At 39.3% G+C, this 24278-nt stretch overlaps 1 protein-coding gene across 5 annotated transcripts in view; it reads right to left on the minus strand.

Annotated features, from left to right (window-relative positions):
* Window positions 1-4407: 4407 nt before the first annotated feature.
* CABIN1 (calcineurin binding protein 1) overlaps window positions 4408-24278 on the minus strand; it is a 111613-nt gene continuing 91742 nt past the window's right edge. For all 5 annotated transcript variants that reach the window (XM_068412561.1, XM_068412559.1, XM_068412560.1 and 2 more), the window contains exons 34-37: window positions 19015-19306; window positions 8261-8425; window positions 6243-6469; window positions 4408-5756 (exon numbers count right to left, since the gene is read on the minus strand). In XM_068412561.1, the coding sequence (XP_068268662.1) occupies window positions 5613-5756; window positions 6243-6469; window positions 8261-8425; window positions 19015-19306 (828 nt within the window). In that variant the 3' untranslated portion in view covers window positions 4408-5612. The remainder of the gene's footprint in view (window positions 5757-6242; window positions 6470-8260; window positions 8426-19014; window positions 19307-24278) is intronic.

Below are 24278 nucleotides of genomic sequence, written 5' to 3' on the forward strand. Positions count from 1 at the left end.
ACCCCATAGTTATGGGGCACACAGATTTTGTGTGAAAAGCAAGTATATAGTGGATCTGTTTTCCTGCTAAGTTGCAATATTAATGGTAACAAAGTGAGGGTGGTGTTTTGTTTTTTTTTTTGCTGTGGCCAAGAACATGGGACAGAATCCTGTAAACAGACTACGAGGATTCTCATTCCCTCTGCTTTCAATCAGACTATATATTATGGAAAGGACATAGGGTACAGCAGCAGAAGGCCCTTAGAAGTGAGGTCAAAGACAGCAATGTAATTTACTCTTTCAGAAGTTTAAGGATAGATCCTGGTCATCCATTTCAGGGTTTGGGGTGGGGGTTGGTTTCCCCCCCTCTTTTTCTTTTTCTTCTCTGTCCTAGGGCCCCCTCTAGTGCTACCAGAGCAGACAGTGGAGCTCCCAAATGACACGGGATGAACTTTGGGCACACGGCTATATAGAGATGCACTGACAGCCTTGAGATTGCACTCCAGCCAGACCTGCCACATGCCTTGTTCTTATTCATACATGACAATTTATTAGGGATAAATCCATCCACAGGATAGAAAATATTTTTAAGATAATATACAGAAGAGCCCCTTGACATCCATAGCTACTGTGCTGTTGCATTTGAGCACTGCAAGGTTGCAATCTGAGCCTGCATCAGAGCCTCTGCAAGCACTGAACTCCTACAGACATGGCAAACAGCTCATGTGCTTGGTATAGATGCCTTGTGGGTAGTACTGGGCGGGGGGAATCAAACAAACACGCACGTTCCATCTATAGCCTCTTAAGGCCCCAACTCTTTTTTAAGGGTCAGCTGTGGCCAAAAGAAATCCACAGGCAGTAAGATGCCCACATTACGTGACCAAAGCTGCACAGAGGTCGGTGTGCTGTAAGACAGCTTTGGAGACTGTGGAACAGGGATTGCGGAGCTGGCTAACAAGCGCTTGCTGATGGGCTGTCATCCTCATACATGCATTAAACAGCAGCAGGAACAAGGACAGATATGTCTTTAAATCTCTGGTGAATTTGCCTGGAGTTTCTAAGTATTAACATGCAAGAGGCATTCAAGTGAAGATGAGTTGTCCTCCAGAATATAACAAACCTCAGATGCTGGTCTGTTACCCTTCACAATACCACCTGTCACACTGTGCCCTGCAACAACAGCTCAGAGTCCCACAGGGAAGTTCTCACACAGGCATAACTTGGGCTTGTACAGCCTGCGGTACAGTAGCCCAAGGTTACTCTCAGACTCCTGACACATGCTTCAAAGCTTACCATTATTGGATTCCTAGTCATCAGTGAGAAGAAAGGAAAAGATGGCAATTAGCACTCAACACCTACACTGAAGTTCTTACTATCATCTCCAACTGCAAGAACAAAGCTTCTCCATCCCAGCTTTACATGACTAAGCAAGAGATCACAAGATTTACACCTGTTGTTTTTTCTGCTGAGCATCCCAACTCATTTACCCTGCCACCTTTTTCCTTAGAAAATAGGACAAGCATCTGCAGGAACAGAAATGAGCTATGCTCAGTGTCTAACACTGTACACACCAGCTACACACACACCACAGATTTTTCATCTTCATTGAAATATCAACACCACTGCCAAAACCAGAGTATTGAATTTAACAATGGCGTGTTCCCACCCTGGATGGTAAGACTTAAGTCTGTTCTCACCCGGCCCCTCTGTTTCCATTCAGTCCATTTTGCCTCCTGCTCAGCTTTGGCTGCCATGCCTTCCTCATCTTTTCCAGGTCCCTTTCTCCCTGACCATATGATGTTTATTTTGGCTGCAAAAGACATTAATTTCATTATTCATGAGGAAATCTCATTCTAATTAAAAAAAAAAAACAACGAAGAGACAACAACTGACAAACCCTAGTGAATGATAAAATTACTCAACAAAATTAATTCTTTTAGTAAAACACTAGTCCTTGCCTCAGAGAGGTAAATTCTCGATGGCCTTAACTATACATAGATTATATAATCCTTGTGCCAGGAACTGAAATTGCACTAAACACAGCCAAATCCCAGTACTATACACCGTAACAATGGTGATCAGTGAAAGATACCTTACCATGTGTAAAAACAATGCTCAGTAACAGCACAGTGTGTGTATCAACTATCCAGAAATTACTCTCAATATCTGATTCAAAATAATATCTTTTTTCCATTTGCTTTGGAACAAATATGTTTTTGCTATTTGCCTGGAAGTCTTCACAGTTCGATTTTTCAGTAGCCAAAACAGATTTGCTTTTTAATCAATTACTGGCAAGAAAAAAAAAAAAAGTAGTAAAAGCTTCCTCGTCACCCCACCTGGTCACAGACCTTATCTTTACATTTACTTTAGGCACCAGACATTCCTGCCCCTACAGCTTCACAGGGAAAAACCAAACCAAATCAAAAAATACAAAAGCAATACACTTCATTGCCATTTATTCATCTGGCACCTTAGAATGACACCTGGGAACACTGAGATTTCAGAAGCAACAGTTACCCAGTAAATCCTGAAGACTGATGTTGCGTTTACATTTGATATGTGACTTGGTAAGTTGGACCTTGCCTATACTCAGATTTCAAGCTATTACGACTAGGATTAGATTGAAATCAAAGAAACTACTTCAAGTAAACTCATAGCTAACTGCAGTCTTACCATAATGCTTTTTTTCTTGAGAATTCCACAAAATTATATTGCCAGGCTTCAGAAGATGCCGTATTAAGTGAATACTTCAGTTTGTAAGGATTTGAAGTTCTTGCTTCAAGTACCTTTAGGGATGGTGCTTCAGACAAACATTACATGTAAATGCATCCAGTGATCTTGGCATCTTTGCTCTGGAATATGGGTCCTTGAACTGAAGAACTACATAAACTGTACTTACAGAGCGACGATTTCACACGTCTAGAAGAATGGCTCCTTATTGTACATCAGCAGTAATAGCCATTGTGGAAGATGGCCCACAGCCGAGCAACACACTATTTAGTCATTAGCAGAAGGGCAGGATTTGGAGGTGGCCTGTGTAGTTCAGTCCCTGTAATTTCTTGAGCTTGAGAAAAAGTCCTTGAGCTACCAGAGAGCATAATGGGAATAAAAGATCATAAATTAAAAATAAAGAAAAACAGGTTAAGTGTTTTGGACATAGGATAAAACAAGTTGCACAGTTGTGTAGTTTGAAGATCAGAACGAGTTTAGAGCAGATCAGCAAAGTTCAGCTCTCTGCTGACAGGAGCAGTTTCACTGTTCTAGCTTTCCTTAACCAGCAAAAAATTAAATCCTTCTCAAAAAGCAAGACTAGAAGTCAAAAGAGAGCTCAAGATCAGGCGTTTTAGCAAGCTCTGGAAAAAAAAAACAAACCACAAACAAACCTCAACCATTTTCAGTGGCCAAATTCAATTAAGAAAATCAAATGCTCTGTCTTCATACATCAAACCCATGCTAGAAGTATAGATCTAAGAATTTAAATGTCATCTTAAAGTTAGCCATACATTTAAGAATATACATTAGCCAAAAAGCCTATGTAGTCTACTTGGATGAAAGAGCCCTGTTTAGAACAAATTCCTCCAAGTTGTGTTTCATTCCTCATAAGGAGCCGATTTCTTTTTTCCTGTGTTATCTTCCAAAAATAAAGATCATGCCTGATTATCTAAAGCTACCTTAGCCTATTACCAGTCAATGACTATACAGGACACTATACACAGTATCTGTAACTTACACCAAACTAAAGAGCAAACACTGAAAACATTACTATTGAAAACATCCATTTGCTTTTACCATTCAGGTGTGTGACCTTTTCCACATCAGTTGCATCCAGCTCACTTGCTGTAAGTGAACAAGCTACACAGACAGTTGCTAATACACCCAAGACGGACGTGCTCACTTGCTTACAAATTACATTTTGTTCAAAACAAATAACCTAGAATATGAGAATAAACTTGCAATACAAACTTTGATGCTGCTTCTTTTTATCCAGAGTCCATTCACCATTCTTAGGGTGAATGAGAGCGATCACTGTAACAGTGGATTAAATGCTAATTTGTACAGCCAAATATTCTATGTGATCCTGTTTACCACGTGTTGTCTTACCCCTTATGTTGCTCATCAGCATTCAAAGATACTCAGGTGAAAAACAGTTCAGATCACATCTCAATGGGGAAGTGAACCTGTTGCAGGCAATCTTGGCAACACTGGCTGAGCCGGGTTCTGGGTCACACAAGACTAAACCCATCCGAAGAGCTCTGGCAGTTTTCAGAAAAGGAAGAGGGTTCCTTCCACCCTCCTTCCTCCACTACCTTCCTACCCAAGAAATAAAAGGAAGGGAGGAATAGTACTTTTTCCAGAACCATGGCACCTTGCCCTCTCAAACAGACAGAGACAACAGTACATTTCAACTTTATTAGAAAAAAACAAGTTTATACAAAGCTCTGCATTTTACAGAAAACCAACTCCCCCAAACACAAAGAAATCCGACATTGCAAGCTGTATGCATTTTCTTTTTCATATACATACATATATATGTACACACACATATATATGTGTGTGGGCGCACGTGTGTGTATATATAGTGTGTGATGTATTTTTTTTGCATGGTTTGCATTCATTATTTTACAAAGTTAACATTTAGTAGAAAAAAAAAAGGATCTTTGTTACCATTATTTTCTCATATAAATAACTGTGAGCAGTCCCTCTGCAGATAGATAAAAAACACCTTTTCGTGTCATTCTGTAAAAAACAGACATTACTGAAATGGTACTGAAATCTTTCAAGTTTTTTCAATACCACCATAAAAATATCATCTAGCCCCCAGTTCAAAATGCTTGTCCAAGGCATTAGAAGAGAAAGGACTGTAAGACAATTCTGGAAAGATCAGTTCTGTAAGCCAACATTCAGGTAGATCACTTTTGCTGGACCTCATACATTGGTGTGAAATGAGCACAAACAGGAGGCCAACCTCTCTGTCTGCCTGGAAAAGCTGGTTCTTTGCCTGTTGTCACTGAGTCACATTCCAACAAAGCACCCAGCAGTGCCAAGGAGTTGACAGACTCTCAGCTCACTCTTCTTGCCCCACAACAAAGCCATAGACTTTGATGCAATTAAAACCTCTACCAGCTCAGCAAATTTTTCCTACTCCATTCACCTTAAAAGGAGCTGTTAGACTAATCATGGCACAGCTAGACAGACATTAGGTTGTTGAATTATTGGGAAAAAACCTTAACTAGCAGGGAAAACACAAGAAGACAACTAAAAGGAAGAAAATGCTATAGAAAAGAGCTACTGGAGTGACTCCCAAGGCTCTGGTTTGAAGAAGCAGGAACAGTAGAGATACGAATTGCAGATCAAAACATCCTTGTGTTTACTGAAGTTAAAGGTGATGGCATGGTCCAAATTAACTGCCTGGTAAACAATCATTCTTTCCTTCAAGCACCATGGTGGGGAGAATGGCGAAGATTTTGAAGGGAATACAAGCGGTAGTGGTGATAACAAAGGTAATGAAAGTGAAGAACACAATGATGCAGATTAAATGGAGAGTAATGCCAGCGAAGATGTTTCGACTGCCAGAGATGCTGGCAATAAGAAGAATGGTTATATGGTTGGTGTTGATGATGGCCAGAATTCATTCATATGTCCATGTAGTCATCATCTTCATCAGTATCACTTTCCAGTGAGGACTCCTGGCTTGAGGTCTCTAAGATTTCCAAAGCTGGCTGACAAAGGCTCTCCTTCTTTACATTCGCTGCAGACTGAGCAGACAAAATAGCAGACTGATCCCAAAAAGAGAGAGAGAGAATATATTGCTAAATAGTCAGGATAAACCCATGATCACAGGGATAAAAGCCAACTGGTTGCTATTCCTTCACATTCAATAGCTCTCTTACATCTACAAAAGATAGGGCATCTTAACATGAGACAACATAACATTTACCAGTAGGCTTCCCCACCGTTAATATTCTGGTAGCTTCCACTAAACTCAGTACTGCAATGGCTGCACTAGCTCCCTCACCCATTTTTGCAGTTCTTCCTAATTCCCTCAGAAAAGGGGTAAGGACTAGAATAGCTCTGATTTCACCCATAGCCAATATGTCACCAAGGCTCCTGCTGATAACAGCAGCAGCATCTTCCACTACTTATTCTATCTCTGGTTATGAACTGAGGACAGGAACTGTTGCTCCTTTCAGACAAGTATTTTATTGAGGGGAAAATTAAGAAAAAAACAATAATCTAAAAAATTAGTGTTTCCCTTTTATTACCTTTAATTTTTGCTTGGTCTCTTCTGAAATGCTGCCCTTTGGAGAAAGGAGGGTGGGAGTGGGTGGAGTGACAGTGATCTCAGGTGGAAATTTGGTGACAGATGAAGGTATGAAAAGCTTTGGCATGTTGGGCAGAATGCGAGTTTTTACTCGCGTGCCATCTGTCTTGTTCTGCTGACTTCCCAAAGTCTGTGAACTGGAGCTGACTTCAGGCTTGGAACTGGAGGCTAAACAGAAAATAATAAGAAAAACACGTTAGGAAATGATCTAGGATTTCAGATGTCAAAGAAGAGGGAACATTTCCTTGTTAGACATATCGCTGGCTCAAAAGGCCTTTCTTCAAGCCTTGCTTTAATTAAGGCTCAGAAACAGAAGAAGAAGTGCCTTAAAATTCTATAATGACAACGGGAAACCAGTAATACTTTTTAAAAAATCTTAACTGGACAGCAGAAACTCAGCCTGACCAAGCATGACAAGTGTCAGTGTAGCACTGACCCACCTACATCTAGTTAGAAGGCTACTACTAACGCCATTTTCCCACTTGTTGTTTCAGATGCAGCCATCTTATCTTTGCATTCCCTAACTACCTGTCCAGTCTGTAATGAAACAAAGCTACTTCGCTTTACTTACGAATCTTAATTCCCTTCACAATAGCATCGCCTCTTTATTGAGATAGCAACTCCCCAACAATTTAAGAAAAATATATGGTAATGCCTGTCAAGATTTCCTCACTACTCTCTTCAAATCCTGCATAAAAACCTCCTTGGTGTGCTCACGCCACTGTCTGCCACACTAGTTAGCATAATTTCCACATACTTCCCAAGTGTATCAGCTTGTGGTCTTTACAATGTGAACTTGCTCAAACAGGGCTCATCTCATGAAGTAAAGAGGGATCCGGCCCTTCCTTAGCACTATCACATTGCAAAATAATATATATGCAACAAGAACCAGTAGAAGAGGGTGCTTTCATATTAAAAACTGAGAATTTGTTCAAAGAGATTTCTTACTAATAATGCTGCTTCACATGGAGTCAAAACTATTTTTTAAAAAAAGTTATATGATTGAAAAACACCAGAGTCTGTCTCAGACTGGTAATAATGGTGGGTGTTCATATACTTTTTTTTTTCAGATTCAGTCTTGTCAAATCCATGTCTTGCAGATTTCTGGAACTGACATGGCCACTTAAACACAGCAAAATAAAATGCCAGCTTCCTGATGATATCCTGAAAACAACCAGCAGCAGAACTAAGGGATGTAAAATTGAATTGTATGTTCTCAACTGTACACAAGAATGTAAGAAATGCCACAACAGATGAGGCACGGCTTTCCAGGAAGGTCAGTGACCCGTCTCGATGGGCAGCCAATCTTTTCAGAGTAGAGTAGCAGAAATGTTGCAGTAATCAGACACGAGATAATCTGCCTCTCACAAATAAGGAAAAACAAGATACTCCAGACATGAATATCTAGAATATGCCTGCCTGAAATAACAAGTTTTACATTTTTCCAATTAAAACACCAACTCCTACTTCTCCTGGGAAGGGGGCAGAGGAGGGATAGAAAGCATTAACTGCTGTAATGCTGTTTTACTCAGACTGAGTGAGTCAGGTTTTGTGAAAAATCGTTTCCTTCTGCTAAATATTCCAATAGTGTAATCCAAAGTGCTGTCATATTGCCCCGTGTAGGATTTCAATTTAAAGAAACATTCTACTTTAAATGATGCACAAACTATAGGAGTGTGATAGCCTGGTATTGGGAGGTTTTTTTATTTGGCTTCACTGCCGTGGTATTTAGCATGTGAGTCATACACCAAAAAGAATAACCATTACAGGACAACAAGGCACCTTCCCAGGAAGCTGGGACATTGCCAGGAATGCCTCTAAGCTCTGGATACTTGACTGGAAGGCAGGCAGAGAAACTGAGGAATACACATCACAACTATCCAATCAGTCCATCCCTACAGACTGCTCCGTGACTAACCACCCATTTTCAGAATTTTCTGAAGCACAGAAAGCTCCTACCTTGGGTACAAGCATGTCCCGAATTTGTGCTGGTCACTGATTCCACTTGCCAGCAAACAGGCTCTGGCGATGGTGCAACGGTAGCCATTTTCATCTGCTGACAAAGCCGTGACTCCTGTTGCTGAAATCCAAGCCCCTCCAAAGGCACTTCAAGCTCTTCTTCCTCTTTATTAATGAAATATAATTTACAGATTAAGAGACATCCTGATCTCTCTCCTAAGCCTCAATTCTTTTGCTGTCTAACCAACTGGTAGAATTTTTTTTAACCCTTGCTCTATTTCTAAACTGTAACATGACTGAGTAAAATTAAATATTGGCGAGCTACAATGGCAGAACCAACTTTTTCATACTTGCCATCAATTCAAGCTCTTAAAAAAAAGTAAATTTCGTTTAAAAAGCGAAAGAAAAAATTCTTGTGTATGACATTTTGTTATCTCTGCACATCTGTGAGAAAAACACATGCAACTGGCCACTCTCCTTTGGAGATGTGAGGGTTGAAGCACTTGTCACACATGCAGAGCAAAATCCACCACCCTTAACGATGAGCCAGCTGTGATCGATGGGTCCCTCTCTGATCTGCAACCACAGGTACACGCTACACTGAAGTGCAGCTTACTGGTAAGATTAATTACTGTGAGTATCCAGTAACAGCGCCAAATCTGTTTTCTTATGAAACCAATATCAAGTTATACTAAATCCCCACTTTTCACTGATGTGTCCACTGTACCTCTATAAATACATTAGTCTAAAATTCCCACCTTCTGCTATTCTGGAACTTGGGGTGTTTCTAATTCAGAATCCATGTATGTGTGTGTACAATCTCTTCATTACATACCCACTGTATCTGCTTTTAAATTAATGCAGCGTTAAACCAGTTTTCTTACACACTGAGCTGCATATTGTACACAACAGGAGCATTTTTCACTGAACTACGGAGAGCTACTGATGCCCTTTCTGGGAAGGGCAGACTGAAACAGCAGCTAGCCTTTCAAGGCTATGGACACACAAACAAGCTCTTAGTCTCTGATAAAAATGAAGTTATCCTTCAAAAACAAAGAGCTCTCTAGTCTAATGGGAATCACCTTATATTTACACAGGCTAAGGTGTGCACAGGCAGCTATGACAGACCAGCAGATGCAATGTATGTTCACAGTCTAACTTACTCTAAAATTCTTTGTATGTCCATGCCCTAAATTAATTCAGGATTTTGACAGTATAATGTCCTAGAAAGGAATATATATTTCAGCTTTTCCTGACTGGAAAAATACTTCCACCCCCTCAAATGTTAAAAACACTTCTCTGTCTTCATAAACATAGATAAGAACTTGGAATTTACCATGGTAATCTTCTCCTGTACGGGAGTTCCCCTTGCAGAAAACGCTTAAGACAACATTACAGCTTAACAGCTTGGTAAAAGTCAGATCAATGCAGTTTGAAAGATGCAACTTTTAAAATGAATTAGATTCTAATTCATTTTCTAGGCTTCTTGAATAATTTGTGCAAAAAAAGGCTTACCAAAAGAGGCTGTAAGTTCTTTCATCCACTGATTTTCATTGGTAAAGAAAAGAACCCATCATCTAACCTTGTAGCTGGTAGCCAATACAAGCCTTAGGATAAATGAGTTTGCTGGTAGAGAATTCTCCAACAGTTCCCAAAAAAGAAAGGTCACACACTACAGCACAAATCACAGGCAGATTCTGTTCTGTGATGTTCCACTCACTATCAAGTACAAAATGGAAAGGTCTAATGCAGAAGAAAGTAGTTCTCATTCTCGGCACTCTCTTGCACATTTCTCTATGGATACTTCAAAATACAGCTTTGGAAGTAGAAAAATAATAGTTGCATCTATACATATATTGTATTAATAGACGAAATCAGCTTAAAAACAACACAGAAGCAAGTACTTAAACTACAGGAATCTTGACTAGAAAAATAATAATCCATTGTTTCCCTGCTTAAGAAGCAGGGGATAGCTAAGGATCATTTTGTGTCTTTGCCTACCCTTTATACCAGATACACGTATGATTTAACCACATGCTGACAAATCACAAGAGACTGTACGAAGAAGGATCAGCCCTAATGTGGCCTGAAGCCAATATACACATATCCCATTACACTGCTAGCGTCTGACGGTAAGCTGTAGCCTAAACCCAGAAGACTCCCACACTGAAATGGCTACAAGACACTTGTTCAAAAGACAGAATCATTACATCAACATTTGAAGAAAAGCAAGATGAAAATTATGATTTCAGAAGATTACCCTACAAGACAGCTAAGAAGTCAACTCCTTTTTAACTTACTCCAAACTCACAGCCTGAAGTACCTAGGGTAAGTACTAACACAATGTTTCTTATCCACTTATTAACCAAGAATACAAAAACAGTAATTCATTTAGCAGATACAATACTACATGCAAATAAACTGCAAATCCTACAGCCTCAACTACACTGCTAACTGAGAACAGTTTTGTATGTACTCAGCTGCTAAATTACATTAGGGACTTATTAGTTCACCATTCAGAATAAGAGCTCTGATTTGGATTATTGTTTAATGACAAAACTCTACCTCTTGTGCTGATTATAATCTTTGTTTAATTATAAGATACATCATTGCCTAAGCTGATTTGCTTTGCTTTTTAACCAAATTATGCCCCACTGACAAAAGCTCTTTTGAGCAGCCTATTTCTAGGAAGATGCTACAAGACTGCTATCAGTCTATGTTCTTTTGTGAGCAATCAGCGTACTCGTAAGCATCTCCATCTTCCATATCATATTTGTTTTTGTTAGTTTTGAAGATCCAGTTTTACAGTGTAGTAAAATCAGATGTCATTTGAATAAAATTATGTGTCAGCCCTTTTTCATGTAGAAGTGAATGGACATGAAAGGGTAGATGCCTGGCACACTAAGTGTGTATTTCTGTCACTGCACTTCTGGAAACAACACTTGTTAATATTCTATTAGGCTGTGTCTTTCAGTACATGAGAAATCAAGAACCACTGTCTGTTAATCAATCCCTTGCTGTCAGAGGTGTTAAATACACAGGGACTGAATTCAACTCCCTGACTGGGTCATACGCTTTATTCTTTCAGGACTGTGCAATTTTTTTTTTTGGTAATAGTCACTTGAGTGGCATTATTTCTAAGTTAAAAATAAAGTTAATGAACAAAGTATTTTTTAAAATTCTTCAAAATGCCAAGAATTTGTTGTTTCATGTGTATATATGATAATTTATACTATTTATACTTTAATGTACTGCACAGATATTTATTATATCTTTTTTCATTACAGACCAAAAGGGCAAAAGAGAGAGGATAATCAAGAAGAAACACACAATTGGATCTCCAATTATTTGTCTAAAACAGATTTCTGAAGAGAGTATCTTGATATTTGTCTTGTGGAAGAGGCTGTTACAGCCCTGAACATAATGGCCTAGTTTTTCTAATAAAAACTTTCCCCAGGGAGGTAAAGACTCCACTAACTCATGAGCCACAATATTCTGCACAAGTGCAAGAGCACAAGAATATAGGTACAGCACATTCTGAAGACGTTCAGAAGCTCAGATTTAATATCAGTTAACAAATCTTTTGGTCATATTCAGTACTTGTACTGTCCTGGCAGGTTTTCAAACATTAGCTCTACAAACCCAGTTTAAAATAAAAACAGTTTCTGAAGACGTAATATGCAACAGTCACTTGTCTCCAGGCTGAAGATGGGACAGGTGCTGTACTCTGGAGATCCGTTTAACACTCTCACCTTACAATACAACACACAAAAATTAAGCACACAGAAAAAACCCACAGATTTGCAATGCAATTATTATTTATATTGAAAAGTTCATCTCCAATCGAGCTGAATTACAAGTATTTTTTTTAGCCTTCCCTTTCGAACAACTGTCTAAATACATATAAAATAGCACATACATAGAAAGAGGGACATCATACCTTTCAACATCTCCCTGCTTTAGTGAGGAAGAAACAAGCTGAAAACAATTCAATGCAACAACCTACTCCAGCTTTCCTCTCCAACCTCTTTCCACTTGTTGCCAGGGTAACCAGTGTTTGCAGATGCCTATAGCGGGCGCCTGGGTTCATGACTTCATCACAGTTAATATTCTCTCTCTCAGTCTCTCTTTATACAGAGAATACACTATATACATATATCCACACACTATAAACATCTGGATTATACAACTCCTGCAACCGAGACAATTTACTTTGCTATTCTGATGTGTATAAAACGAAAAATAACACCTTCAAAAACATTCACTTGGCAATTTGCTGATGTGGAGAAAGTTTAAAAGCAGTAGTACTGTAACCAGTAAACAGCTGCTCTGGGCTCTCTGCACTGCACTGTACACTTAATCATTTGATTTTGTCATGCTGTCAGGTATAAGAGACATTAACATTACAGTGTTATAAAACATTTTATGAGGAATTTCAAAAAATCCATTAGTCATGCACTAAACCTATTACACGACAACTGAAAGACAAGCCCAGAAAATGTGACTAGCACCTGGAAAAAATGTTTTCCAGTTTCTGATGGAAGCAGTTTGAACTGTTATAGCACAGACATGTTAAAGGATACAAGCAACTTACAGTGCATGCACAAAACATCATTCTTTATAGGGAAAAGGATAGAGCTGAGCTTTGAACTCCAGGACAGAATACTAACATGGTTTCAAAAGTGAATGCTTGGAGAAATTAATAGACAACAGCTTTAAGTGCTTAAATAAAGCACTTGCACGATTTGCCTTCATCCCTCTGCAAAACACCTTCCCCAGCAGTTCTGTGTGTCAAGTCAAAAAACCTGAAAATCCATTACTATGATTTAGTGAATCTGTACTACCTTGCCTTCCAACCACTTCAAAAGAGTAAGGATTGAATTCTGCTGGCTGCAGGCACTAGGAAATACTTATTTTACTAGGCCCAGTAACAATTGGTTTACTTTGTATTTTAACTCACAGCACATGCAATTGTTCACAGAGCTGACTGCTGCTTATTTACCATACGAGGTAAATATTATTATTACGGGGTTTTTTTTCATGGTGATGGAAATGGGTCTGATCCTTTGCTCCCTGACACAATGGAGTAAATATCTTACCACATTTCCAAAGACTAGTGCTAACGTAAAAACAATTAATTTTCTGTACTCCATCTGCCTTGCCCTCCAGAGTGCCGGGAATTAATACAGCTTTTTTCCCAGCAGTTGCAAAGGCCACGGAAAGCTTGAATTTGAAGGAGCTCAGAGTTTCCTCATACACTGTGCTACTAAGTCAACGGAAAGACTGCACTGGAACACAGGTTGGTTCAGCTGAATACAGTTTGATAAGGATGCTGACCTACAGAAATAATGGGGGTATGAGCCCTCAAGTTGTATCTGCCATGAGGTACTACACCACAGCAGGCAGCAAGTCTCTTTAGTTCATCATAGGATGTGGCAGGTATACTTGGTACCCTTTCCTTACACATTTTTTTTCTCTGAATTCATTCCAAATATCCTGCCATGAAATTTATTTCTAAAAAAACACGACCAAAGTCATAGCTGTAGAAATAAGTATTTGACTTGAAATGCCAAATTCAGGAAACTACATTCAAAGCTGACACACAAAGCCATGTGTTAAAAATTAAGCATCAGAGTAATTTTGGAGGTGCAAAGCTGCAGAACACAAGTTCTATTGCTCCCTGAAATGAAAGAAATTCAAGCAATCTGGTGAACAGAAGTTTGCACTGTAATAACACGGCATACTGCTATATTTACCATTAGGGTCCTGAACAGAGACTCTACTGTACAATTATATGAGACATACCCCAAACGGCTTCCTAATGCCAAGGTCAGCTGTCACAGAACAACATTAATGCAAGTAAAACTTATTACAGGTGGCTGCTCTGGAAGCGCTTCCTGGAAACAGCCCCTGGCCCGTACTAATTCCCAAGCTACCTGGTCGCTGGGACAGCCACGCTGCAGCCCGTCTAACAGCAGAGACAGTGGAGTTCCCGTGGCCAAAAACATTCCGTGCCTCTACCAAGCTTCCTAGAAGTGCAGAAAGCTGGCACGCATGTTGGTAAAGAAAAGCCCTGAAGTTCAATCCTAACTTTCTCTCTCTCCTTTTAAAACAAAACAGAAACTTCAATTAAAAAATGCATGGGCCTAGATCAAAAAGACAGCAGTTTGTTATTCAACGACATGAACTTTCAAATGTTATTATAGAAATACGGCTAATTGATATTTGTGTTTTAGTATCTGGCTCAGCAAGCACGCATCATTTGGAGAGCATCAAACAGTAGCACCTGTGGATAGTAACAGTCACTCATTTATGGTCTACTGTTTCTGAATTGTATGTACTAGTTATCTAACGAAAGCCATAAGACCTTTCCTTCTCTGTCAGTATTTCATCCTTCTTTGGAGTGACAGCCAGCTAAGCACAATGCAAATTAGCAAAAGCAGCTGTTAGAAAAACCTCTTAAAAGAATATAATGACACCCCACAATTTTCTAAGAACTTTGTAAGTAACATAATACCCGTACAGCAGGCTTACAACTAGATCTCTCTTTAGTCTTCACTTGTGCAGGAATATATGTAAATTTTACACTGCTGGCAGTAATCTAGAACTAGTGAAATTGAACTGAACTGTTACAGTATTACTGAAACAGTAATACTGTAACAACATAGCACCATTATCATGTTCTTTCACAATCTTTTTACAGAAGGTCTCCAGAAGATGTGTTCCATCACTGCAAAATATCCATAGGCCAGTGACTCCCTGGGATTTTCAGGGGGATCTAAGGGTGCATGGGGCTAGAGCGCTTCTTGGACCACAAACCTGCCCAGCCTGCACTAAACCCTTGGCTACGTACCTCACAGGCCACAGCTGGGAAGCTGCTGTTCCTGTCCTGTTTTCCTTACTGATCTAACATGGATACACAAAACTGATGAGTTTTAATTTCAAAGGATTTTCTACACAGCATTGGATTGAATAAATAAAACTTAAGAAATTTGAAGGGTAAAGATCAGAAATCGACATTAAGCGTACCCAAAAACTCTTCTGGAATGACTTTGTTGTAATAGCAAAGCAAATCAACGTACTTCCAAAGGGAAGAGGAAAAGACATGACTGACTGGTACTGTCTGAGCACTGGGCAAAAGGGAATTAAGTCATTCACAAGCAGGAAGCCCCCTGCTGACATTCAGCAGTGAAGTTGTTTTCGGAGTGCACCCATTGTGAAAAATAAAAAGCTTCATGAAAAGCAACGAACAGACAAAGGGAAGTGAGAATACCAATGCCAAGGCGGCTGAAGCAGCGAGAGCTCAGAGAGAGCAAATGCAGAGCTAGCTGAAGGCAGCCTGGGTGATTTCCATTAGTGACTTTAGAGTCACTAACAGGGGGATAGGAGCTTCCACCCTAGGATGGTACAGAAGGCTTGGGGATTACAAGTTTTTAAAGAAGAGTTATTAAAGCCATGTAGGAAATCAGCCTTGGGAACTGAGGAAGACAGCTGCCAAAAACCAGGACAAGTCAACATGGGAAATGAAGGAGAAAGTAATGAAAGTAAGTTGCATACAAGTGACACAAGAAAACAGAGTAGAACATTGTGTGCATTCAAGAGAGAACCCTCATGCATTTATTTCTCGTGCTTCTGAAAGTCTAAAAGCTCTACAGGTTGAAATACATTTACACCTCCACTTGCCCTGTTGTGCCTACATAAACATCTGAAATTACAGCAGGATATTCACATGGCTTATGGAGTGCAACTTCCCTGCACAATACAGAAAGAATTGTCTTCCTTAGCTCTGAAATTCTAAGTTTGGACAGCTATACCATGACTTTCTTGTTTTTATATTGAAATGCTTAGGCCTCAAATGGACATCAATTTAATGGGGGGGAGCATTACTCTTCTACTCTGATTTTATATTCCAATTCGGCAAAATGTTGGCTTTAAGCAAAATACATAACTTTAAATAATTCCAAGTACAAAAACCTTCTCTTGGTATCAAAACTCAGATGTGAACATTTTCCTGTTCATTCCTTATAAGAATCGTTATAGAATAAGGACAGCAAAGCAGAAGAAAATGTCAAGATTTTTCAGCAATTCAGAACAGTATAATACTGGAACAGCGTGACAGGCTGGAGAGGGTTTATCCTAATTGTCCTATTTTAGCTTCCCCAGAGAAAATTTCAGGCTGAGTCACAAGGGCTAATAGTCCTATGTACATTTACACCTAAAAGTAGGATGCTCTCGGGCTGAAACTACCGCTATCATCACTTTGCTGCTGGACTTCATCACGCTGTATTCTGTACCAGTTAGTCATGGACTAGACAGAATCGCACTAAAATATTTACATAAGAAATCAGTGGCATAGCATCAACATTGCTTGGAAAAGCATTCCTTCTTCTGGGTGAAGTCACAGGAAATGACAGCAGCTAATACTCTGATGCAGAATACTTTCACATGAACAAATAGATACAGGAGGAGGTGACGAGACAAAAAAGATGAAAACAGATTAAAAATCGGAGTTTTTTTTTACAGAAACAGAGCTAATAGAAAACAGATGAAAAAGGGTTATAATAGAATTATAAATAATTCTTTTTAGAGAAGGTGGATGCAGAGGTAGGAGAATTAAAAAGAAAAGAAAAAGAAAGGACACAGCAGTAATTGGTGTCTCAGCTAGAGAAATCACCTGTCAGGTAGATCTGAGAGCCAGAACGCCAGATACAACATATGCATTCAGCACTGGAATGAGAACTCTGCAGAGCGCCTCTTCATCTTCAGACAGAGTTTCAGGGGTGTAATTCTGGCAGCTAACCCTTCCACCTCCCTCAACCAAGATGATGTATAGAAAGCATGAAAGAAGAACAAACAGTCTGTAACTTTAGCACCCTAACAAAGCCTAGGAACTCAAAAGATTAAAACAAACCTTCCAATCACTGCAATGTGGCCTGGGAAATTGCAGAGAGGAAAGCACATCAGAAATGCTCGTGAGTTTTGTTTGAAAACCAAAAGAATACGTGAGTTCTTATCTGCATTGTCATTCCTACTAGTCTCCTCAGTATGTATACAGCGACTTTACAGAGGATTCATTTTTTTCTCCTCTGTTGTCGAGGCACAAACCTGAAGTACTCCCTGTTGAACAAGCCTGACAAGATATCTTATGACACCATGCAACTCCATTCTTTAGCTTCATAAGGACAATAACAAACATGGTTTACACACTGACTAAGCCACTCCTTCCTTATCATTCCCCTTTCCTTCTTCCCCTCCCAAGACAATCTCTCCCTGGATTTGTGAAAAAGGAAAATTAGATGATTATAATGCCACTGCTAATATTGGATGTTAAGTTTCGATTTTGTCCTGTACTCAGAGACTAGTGAATTCGGAAAACTGATTTCTCTCTAAATTGCTCTTCATTGCTGATGAATTCAGAAGATTACACGCATTCAGATGCCAAGGCTGATTACATTATGGAAAGAAATGAAATACCAGAAGTATACAGATCAAAATTTCAGAGTGTCACAATACCAGATTAACAAAACATCCAGACTAGATCAGAGTCTATTCATCATTAATTAATATTATGCACCATTAAGACTCACAAATCTGGGCACTATTTCTACTGTATCCTCATCTGTCACTTTTCACAATACCTGTATGTATATGGTTCATTCATAACTTTATCTGGGCTCCTACAAATTTGTCTATGGCATTTTGTGAGCAGTGTTAGGGCCCAAGCTCGTGAACAGATGGAGTGAGCAAAAGCAGCAGCAGATGCTTTTTCAGACAGTGTTCCTGCTAAGGTCACAAGAAAGTACAGGCTATGGCAGGTGCTCTGCCACCTTAACATGCACAGTGACCCACAAAGAAACACAACCATCTCTTTTGGGCACCCAAGACAAGTCTGAAACTGGGTCTAAACTTACAGTACTGCCTTGCACAGACTATGCTAACAAGCCAGCCTGCTGTGACAGCAGTAAAGAAAAAGACAGCACTCATTTAATTCTTTCCTCATCTAGACAAACTGTATACAACCAAGTACATAACACATTCCTAAACAAGCCACATAATCATGCTATAGAATAAAACACATTTGTTCTGTTTCTTCAATCCTTTCTGTACTCTAACCTTGCACATAAACCTCCTAGGTCTATAAATAATATAATCCCAGCATTCCAGTCCCGCCAGATGCTTCTTTTCTCAAATGCAAAAAGTAACAGTGATGATACGTAACACTGTGAAAATTCCAAGCTTCTACATGGTTCATAAAGTTAGTGTATCTCCACGCACATATACAGGGCAGCGATAGCTATGCATCTAATTATGTTAATCAGGCACTTGTAAGTCAGATGTAGGCTGTCCACCAGTTATTTGAATTCCAATCACTTCTAACTTTTTTAAACATTTAAGGCATTTTAAATAACTGCATCCTTACCTCTTTGAAGAAAACAAAACAAATGTTTTTATGTTTCTAGAGACTTAAATTCTCTATTTAAAACATATGACTACTTTTAGGCTGTTTTTCCATGATTTCACATGCAAGTTACATAGACAGCGGTTGCTCTTTTGATCTATCCTAGTAATTAAAATATGTATTAATTATGTAGATGTGCCCAATTCAGGACCAAGACAAAAACTCTGTGTAGCCTTTTGAATGTGGTCTAGCGCTCAGAAAATGGGCCAGAATCAGAACTCTGGCACTGACTCACCCCGTGGCTTAGGCAAACCCATTAGAGAGGGCCAAAACATTCTGTCTCCCTGAGACTTACCACGTGCGAGATCACTCATGCTGGGAGCAGTCTCGGCATTTTGACTCCGGAGATGCTCAGTGTCCCTGTGTGACTCCTGGGATGGAGGTACTGAAGATGCTGAGGAGGAGGAGGATGAAGAGGAAGAGGTCGGTTTGGATTTGGAATGCAGATCGTTCAGTCTCAGGAGAGTTTCAGGAGTCACGGTGTCTGGATTCACTGGGGTAGGATGCAGTGTTGCTGGCGTTACTGGGAAGAAGCTCTCTCTGTTGTCCTTTGTATGCTTTGGGGTTGTGGGTGTTTCTCCTGTGGACTACATAAAAAAGGGCAGGCAGAGAGAGTGAGAAAATATGTCCCAGTAATTCTGCATATGCTACCTGCTTCAGTGACAGCTGCAGGCAATACAACTTTTTGTAGACAGAAAACACTCTCTCTAAAGCAAATATAAAAATCAATCACTATTATAAAGAAATCTTTCTCCTTTACAGATTATTTTTCTGTTCTTTACAGTCTATTTATCAAACTACAACTTGAACATTTATTCATATTCACATTTACAATGCTTTATTTAACAAATCCATCACAACATAACATACTTTCCTGAACTCCATTATTAAGCATGAATTACTAACTCTTCTGAACAGACATATTTCTTTCATTTAAAAATATGCTGACAAACTCTTGACCTGAACAAACAAATCTCCAGTGCTTTAAAAGAATTTGCAAATTATTAAAAGAAACTACTCTTAGTGAATGATGAGAGAAGAAATGGAGAAAGCAGAAAAATATATTTGCTTGCAAAATAAGCGATCAGCCTAACCCCAAATCATAAATTTCCAATAATGCAGAACTGAGTAATGTTGGTGCCCAACTTAGAACAATGCTCTGGAAGATGCATTGCCTTTGCAGAAGTAACAGTGGCACTAAGAGCGACGCTCTTCTCCAAAGCCAGAGCTAAGAATTTAATGCAGTGTCATTAATTATACAGACAGAAGGTAAAGGGTGACATAAATTCACCAAAGAAGGGAACAAAAGTACCCATAAAATGAGTATCTTCTCTATAATTTTTATCAGCAACCACAAAGTGTTCTTGCCTGTGAGGCCACAGAATGCATTTATTTCATGCTCTTTACAATTGTCATTTAATGGAGACTTACTGGACTGTAAAAGATATGGTTGAATGGAATCCTCAACTGTTTAATTGTCTGTCTCATACCTCTACCTCTCATACCTCTACCATGAAGAAAAACTCATTTTAACCATGGAGATAGAGTATGAGTGTTTGAAATAGAAATAAAGAGTTCTGCTGTCAAATGTAAAATCAAATAGGGCTCTAATGTCCTAGATAACCAAAGATTTATTACAATGCCAGAAAAGTCAGCAGAATTTCACTCAGAGAACAGAGTAAGTTTCAGCTGGAGAAATTACATATTTAAAATTCAAATGTGGAAAGCACACAAGTATTAAATAATTGGTGGAATGTATTTTTAAAATTCCTGAACTTGATTAGTCAATCTCTAAAAAGCATATGATTAAAACCTGCCAGGTTCTATGTGCACACAAAAACCAAAATATAGCAGCTATATTCACAACAATTACCATATTGGATCAAAAAGTCTATTCTGCTTCTGAAAGCAGCAAGTTTCTGACGTTTAAAGCATCAGTTCCAAAACTAAAGGTCTCAAGATGCACAAACAGGATCACACAAACCCAAGGGAAATTAAACTGCAGAAGAAAGCCTTAAGTCAGAAGTAACATCACTAGAGGAAATGTTTTCAGCTGTGATTTAGAGGGGAAAACCCTTCACATCCATGTACTTTATTAACTTACATAATACATTATGTAGAGCCTGAAATTTCTGTGCTTGTATACAAAATTTTTTCAGCAGAAATACATTAATGTACTAGTTAGGCACATATTTGTTAAAAATACATCTGCACCTCAAACTGTATTTCTATACAAATGCACAGCTATTTCCATAGAGAGAAGAAGGACACCTGGAAAGTAACTCAGAAATATTTGGATGGTACTCAGAAGAAAAATGATTAGTGAGAGGAGGAGCACAACATCATGGAGTAATTCCTGCTGGAAGGGACCTCTGGAGGTCTCTAGTCCAACTTCCTACTCAAAGCAGAGCTGACTTCAAAGTTAGATCAGCTTACTGAGGGCTTGTGTCCAGCCCAGTTCCAAATATCGCCAAGGATGGAGATTCCACAACCTCTCTGGGCCTCTGTTCTAGTGCTTTACCACCTTCACAGTGAACGTTTTTTTCCTATCACTTCATCCAAATTTCTCTTGCTGCAACTTCAAATGGTGCCTCTCATCTGGTTCCTTCCTCTCTGCTGAAGATAGCAATTCCATACCCCCACCCTCCATTAGTCTTCTCCTCCCCAGGATGAAGCCACCCAGCTCTCACCAACGGACACACCGTTGACCTGTGTTCAACCTCTTGTCCAGGGCTCCAAATCCTTTTTGGCAGAGCTGTTCCCCAGCCAGTTATGATGCACAGGGTTCATTCTGCCCCAGGTACAGGGCTTTGAAATTCTCTTTGCTGAACCTTCAGGTAGTTCCTGTCAATGCAATCCTATTGAAGTTCCTTTGAACAGTAGCTCTGCTCTCCAGCATACTGACCATGCCCTCTAAGTTGGTGGTGTCACTCAATCTCACTAAGTGTTCACTCCATCCCATTATCCAAGGCATTAGAGAGGATGATGCCCTAGTAAAAGTCTCTGAAGAATGCCACTGGGACCTGGCTGCCAGGTAGGATCCCAGTGCTTGGCCACAACACTTTTAACTAGGCAATGGAGGCAGTGACAAACGTGGAAAAGAGGAAGGCCTTCTTATAAGTTGTAGAGGATCAGGCACACAGAGAGAAAAGGTTGAGACTGAAACAACTCTTACTGGTATACATAGATAGAACCAAATTCAAATTTAATTTCTCTCAAAATGAAGATGCTGTATCAGGGACAAGCACCTTCAGGGACAAGCAAGTTCCTCCAGGTGAACTTGTGGTTTGGGTAAGATTAATTTTTTTGGGGGGAGAGAATCAACCTTCCTCATAAAGAGAGTAACATTTTATTTGTGCAAAAGAATAGCTGAAACTAACATGACGTTTCTGTCTCAGTAAAACCATGACTAAAAATTCTAATGTGTAGTCAAAAAGTGCAGCCTTATACCAAAGAATGGCAACCAAAGAAGATTTTCGTATTTATGGTTTTAAAGGGAACCTTCCAGATGTGACCCTGTGAAGAGTTGTCTAAGGCTTCTACAAACAGACAGGTTCTTTTCAACTCAATGAAACAGAGAGACCTTGAAAGGAGGGGAAAAATATCTCAATTACTTTCTTTTCTCAAAAGAGGGTGTGGGGGTAGAAGAAAAAGAAGGGGAAAACTATCCTTAAAGTAAGAGTCAAAGCATTAAAAAAACCCCAGCGCTGGCTACTGTGTATTCTGCCACTCACATGGCCCTAAGAAAAGGGATTTAAACTTGCTTTGTGTGTTTTACTGGACCCAGAAACTGAAGAAAACCCAAAAGCCGTAAGCAGAAAGCTAAGAGGAACACCACAGTGAGGCACACTTTCCACTTGCTTTTCTCTAAAATATTTAGGTTTGTGTAAGGGCAAGAATTCCAGCACTTCTGACCAGTAAGTGATGCTATTCCCGAGAGCCAGGTCAGGGCAATGTCACTAACTATACTGCTCGAGACTTACGAGGCCACATTTCATCACCCCGCAGGTGACTGCCTCCAGGAAATCACCACTTTTTAACACCACATTTGAGAAATATCCCAGAAAAAACTCATTACAGAAGTCTTGGATTTGCCAGAGCACTTTATGTTAATCTATTTCCACTGCTATACCAGCAGTAAGGCACAATAAATATTATTTTCCATACACACACACAGTAGGGAACTGAGAAGCAGTAACAATCCTTTACCAGTGTTTTATGTGGTTTCTCATTAGATTTTTTTTCAGTTTTTACTTTGTTGTGGCACAAAGTCAGAACTACAGAAATTCTCCTTCCCCCTCTCCAATCCACCTCACCGCGCTGAGCGTCTCTATTACCACCACTGTATTTGAAATACAGTAGCTTTATTACAAAGTGGCTTTAGTCACCAAGAGGAAATGAATCTTTTCTTACATTGATGAGGATGCTACTGATAGAACAAGCGCATATAACTGAAATAAGATCAAAACTCGTTTATCTGCCTTCTTCATATCTTTCACTGTAATTGCAGGTTCATCTAGTCAAGATCAGACTTCCTTCTGGACTTTTAAAAACAAAACGAGGCACTGAAGAGTGTGCAGTACTACTTTTGTCTTCTTTACTGTGCTATCAAAGTGGATGGAAGAAACATTTAAGGCTTATTAATATCCAAATGACATGTCACAGACAGTGGGAAAAATAGTCCATTACTTCCATAAATATCCGCTATCCTATTTGCTCTTCTTTAAAATACTTAATAAAAGTGTTCTTTGTTATGAAGTCTGTATAAAACTAAAATTTAAATTAATAATTAGCACACATGTTTGCGTGAATTGTGACTATTTCTGACTTATACAGGGGTCCAAATCAGTCCCCTTATCTGCTAAAACCTTGACTATTTCAGCATACTCCTCCAAGACATCATTCAGCTTCACAGAGACTATAGACAAACCCCTCCCATGCTGAAAACTGACGTAAAGTAAAAAGTAAAGAAAATGCAGGAAAGCCAGCACTGCGATAGCCTTCCACCAAGAAAAGCAGCAGCAAAAGTGCAGAAGTTTTTCACAGACATTAGCAGAAAAAATAGTTCCCTATAGTTTCCCAGTGAGGCACTTCAGTAATAAGACAAGAGCAGCAGCAAAAAGAAATTAAGCATTAAGATAAAATATGAGAAAATTTTACTTCATAGACTATCTGTGAAGTCATAAGCCAGACAACCTGACCAAGGGTTTATTTTTACCTTACTTATTGTTGTTTTCAAAACACATTTTGAAAAACAAAGAAATCCTTTAGGAACCTTACTGATACTGCTTCTGGAACGGTTCACTGCTCCTGGGCTGTAGGAAAAAGTAACGATCGGATGTTCCATAGAAAAGGAAAGTGACAGTCTTCCCAACAGAAGTTTCCTAACGAAAGATGCTGGCACTGCAACTGTTACGTAGCATTTTCTTCTTGATTTTTTAAATTACTCCCATGTCTGAGTTTAGCACCCTAGTGCTCTGACTCCACCCGCAAAAAGAGGTGCGCCTTCTTAAAAGAATACCAGCGCATCACCACAAAGCCTGGACACTGTCACACAAA

This window comes from Nyctibius grandis, chromosome 14 (genome assembly GCF_013368605.1).
Source record: "Nyctibius grandis isolate bNycGra1 chromosome 14, bNycGra1.pri, whole genome shotgun sequence".
NCBI classification, from domain to species: Eukaryota; Metazoa; Chordata; class Aves; order Nyctibiiformes; family Nyctibiidae; genus Nyctibius; species Nyctibius grandis.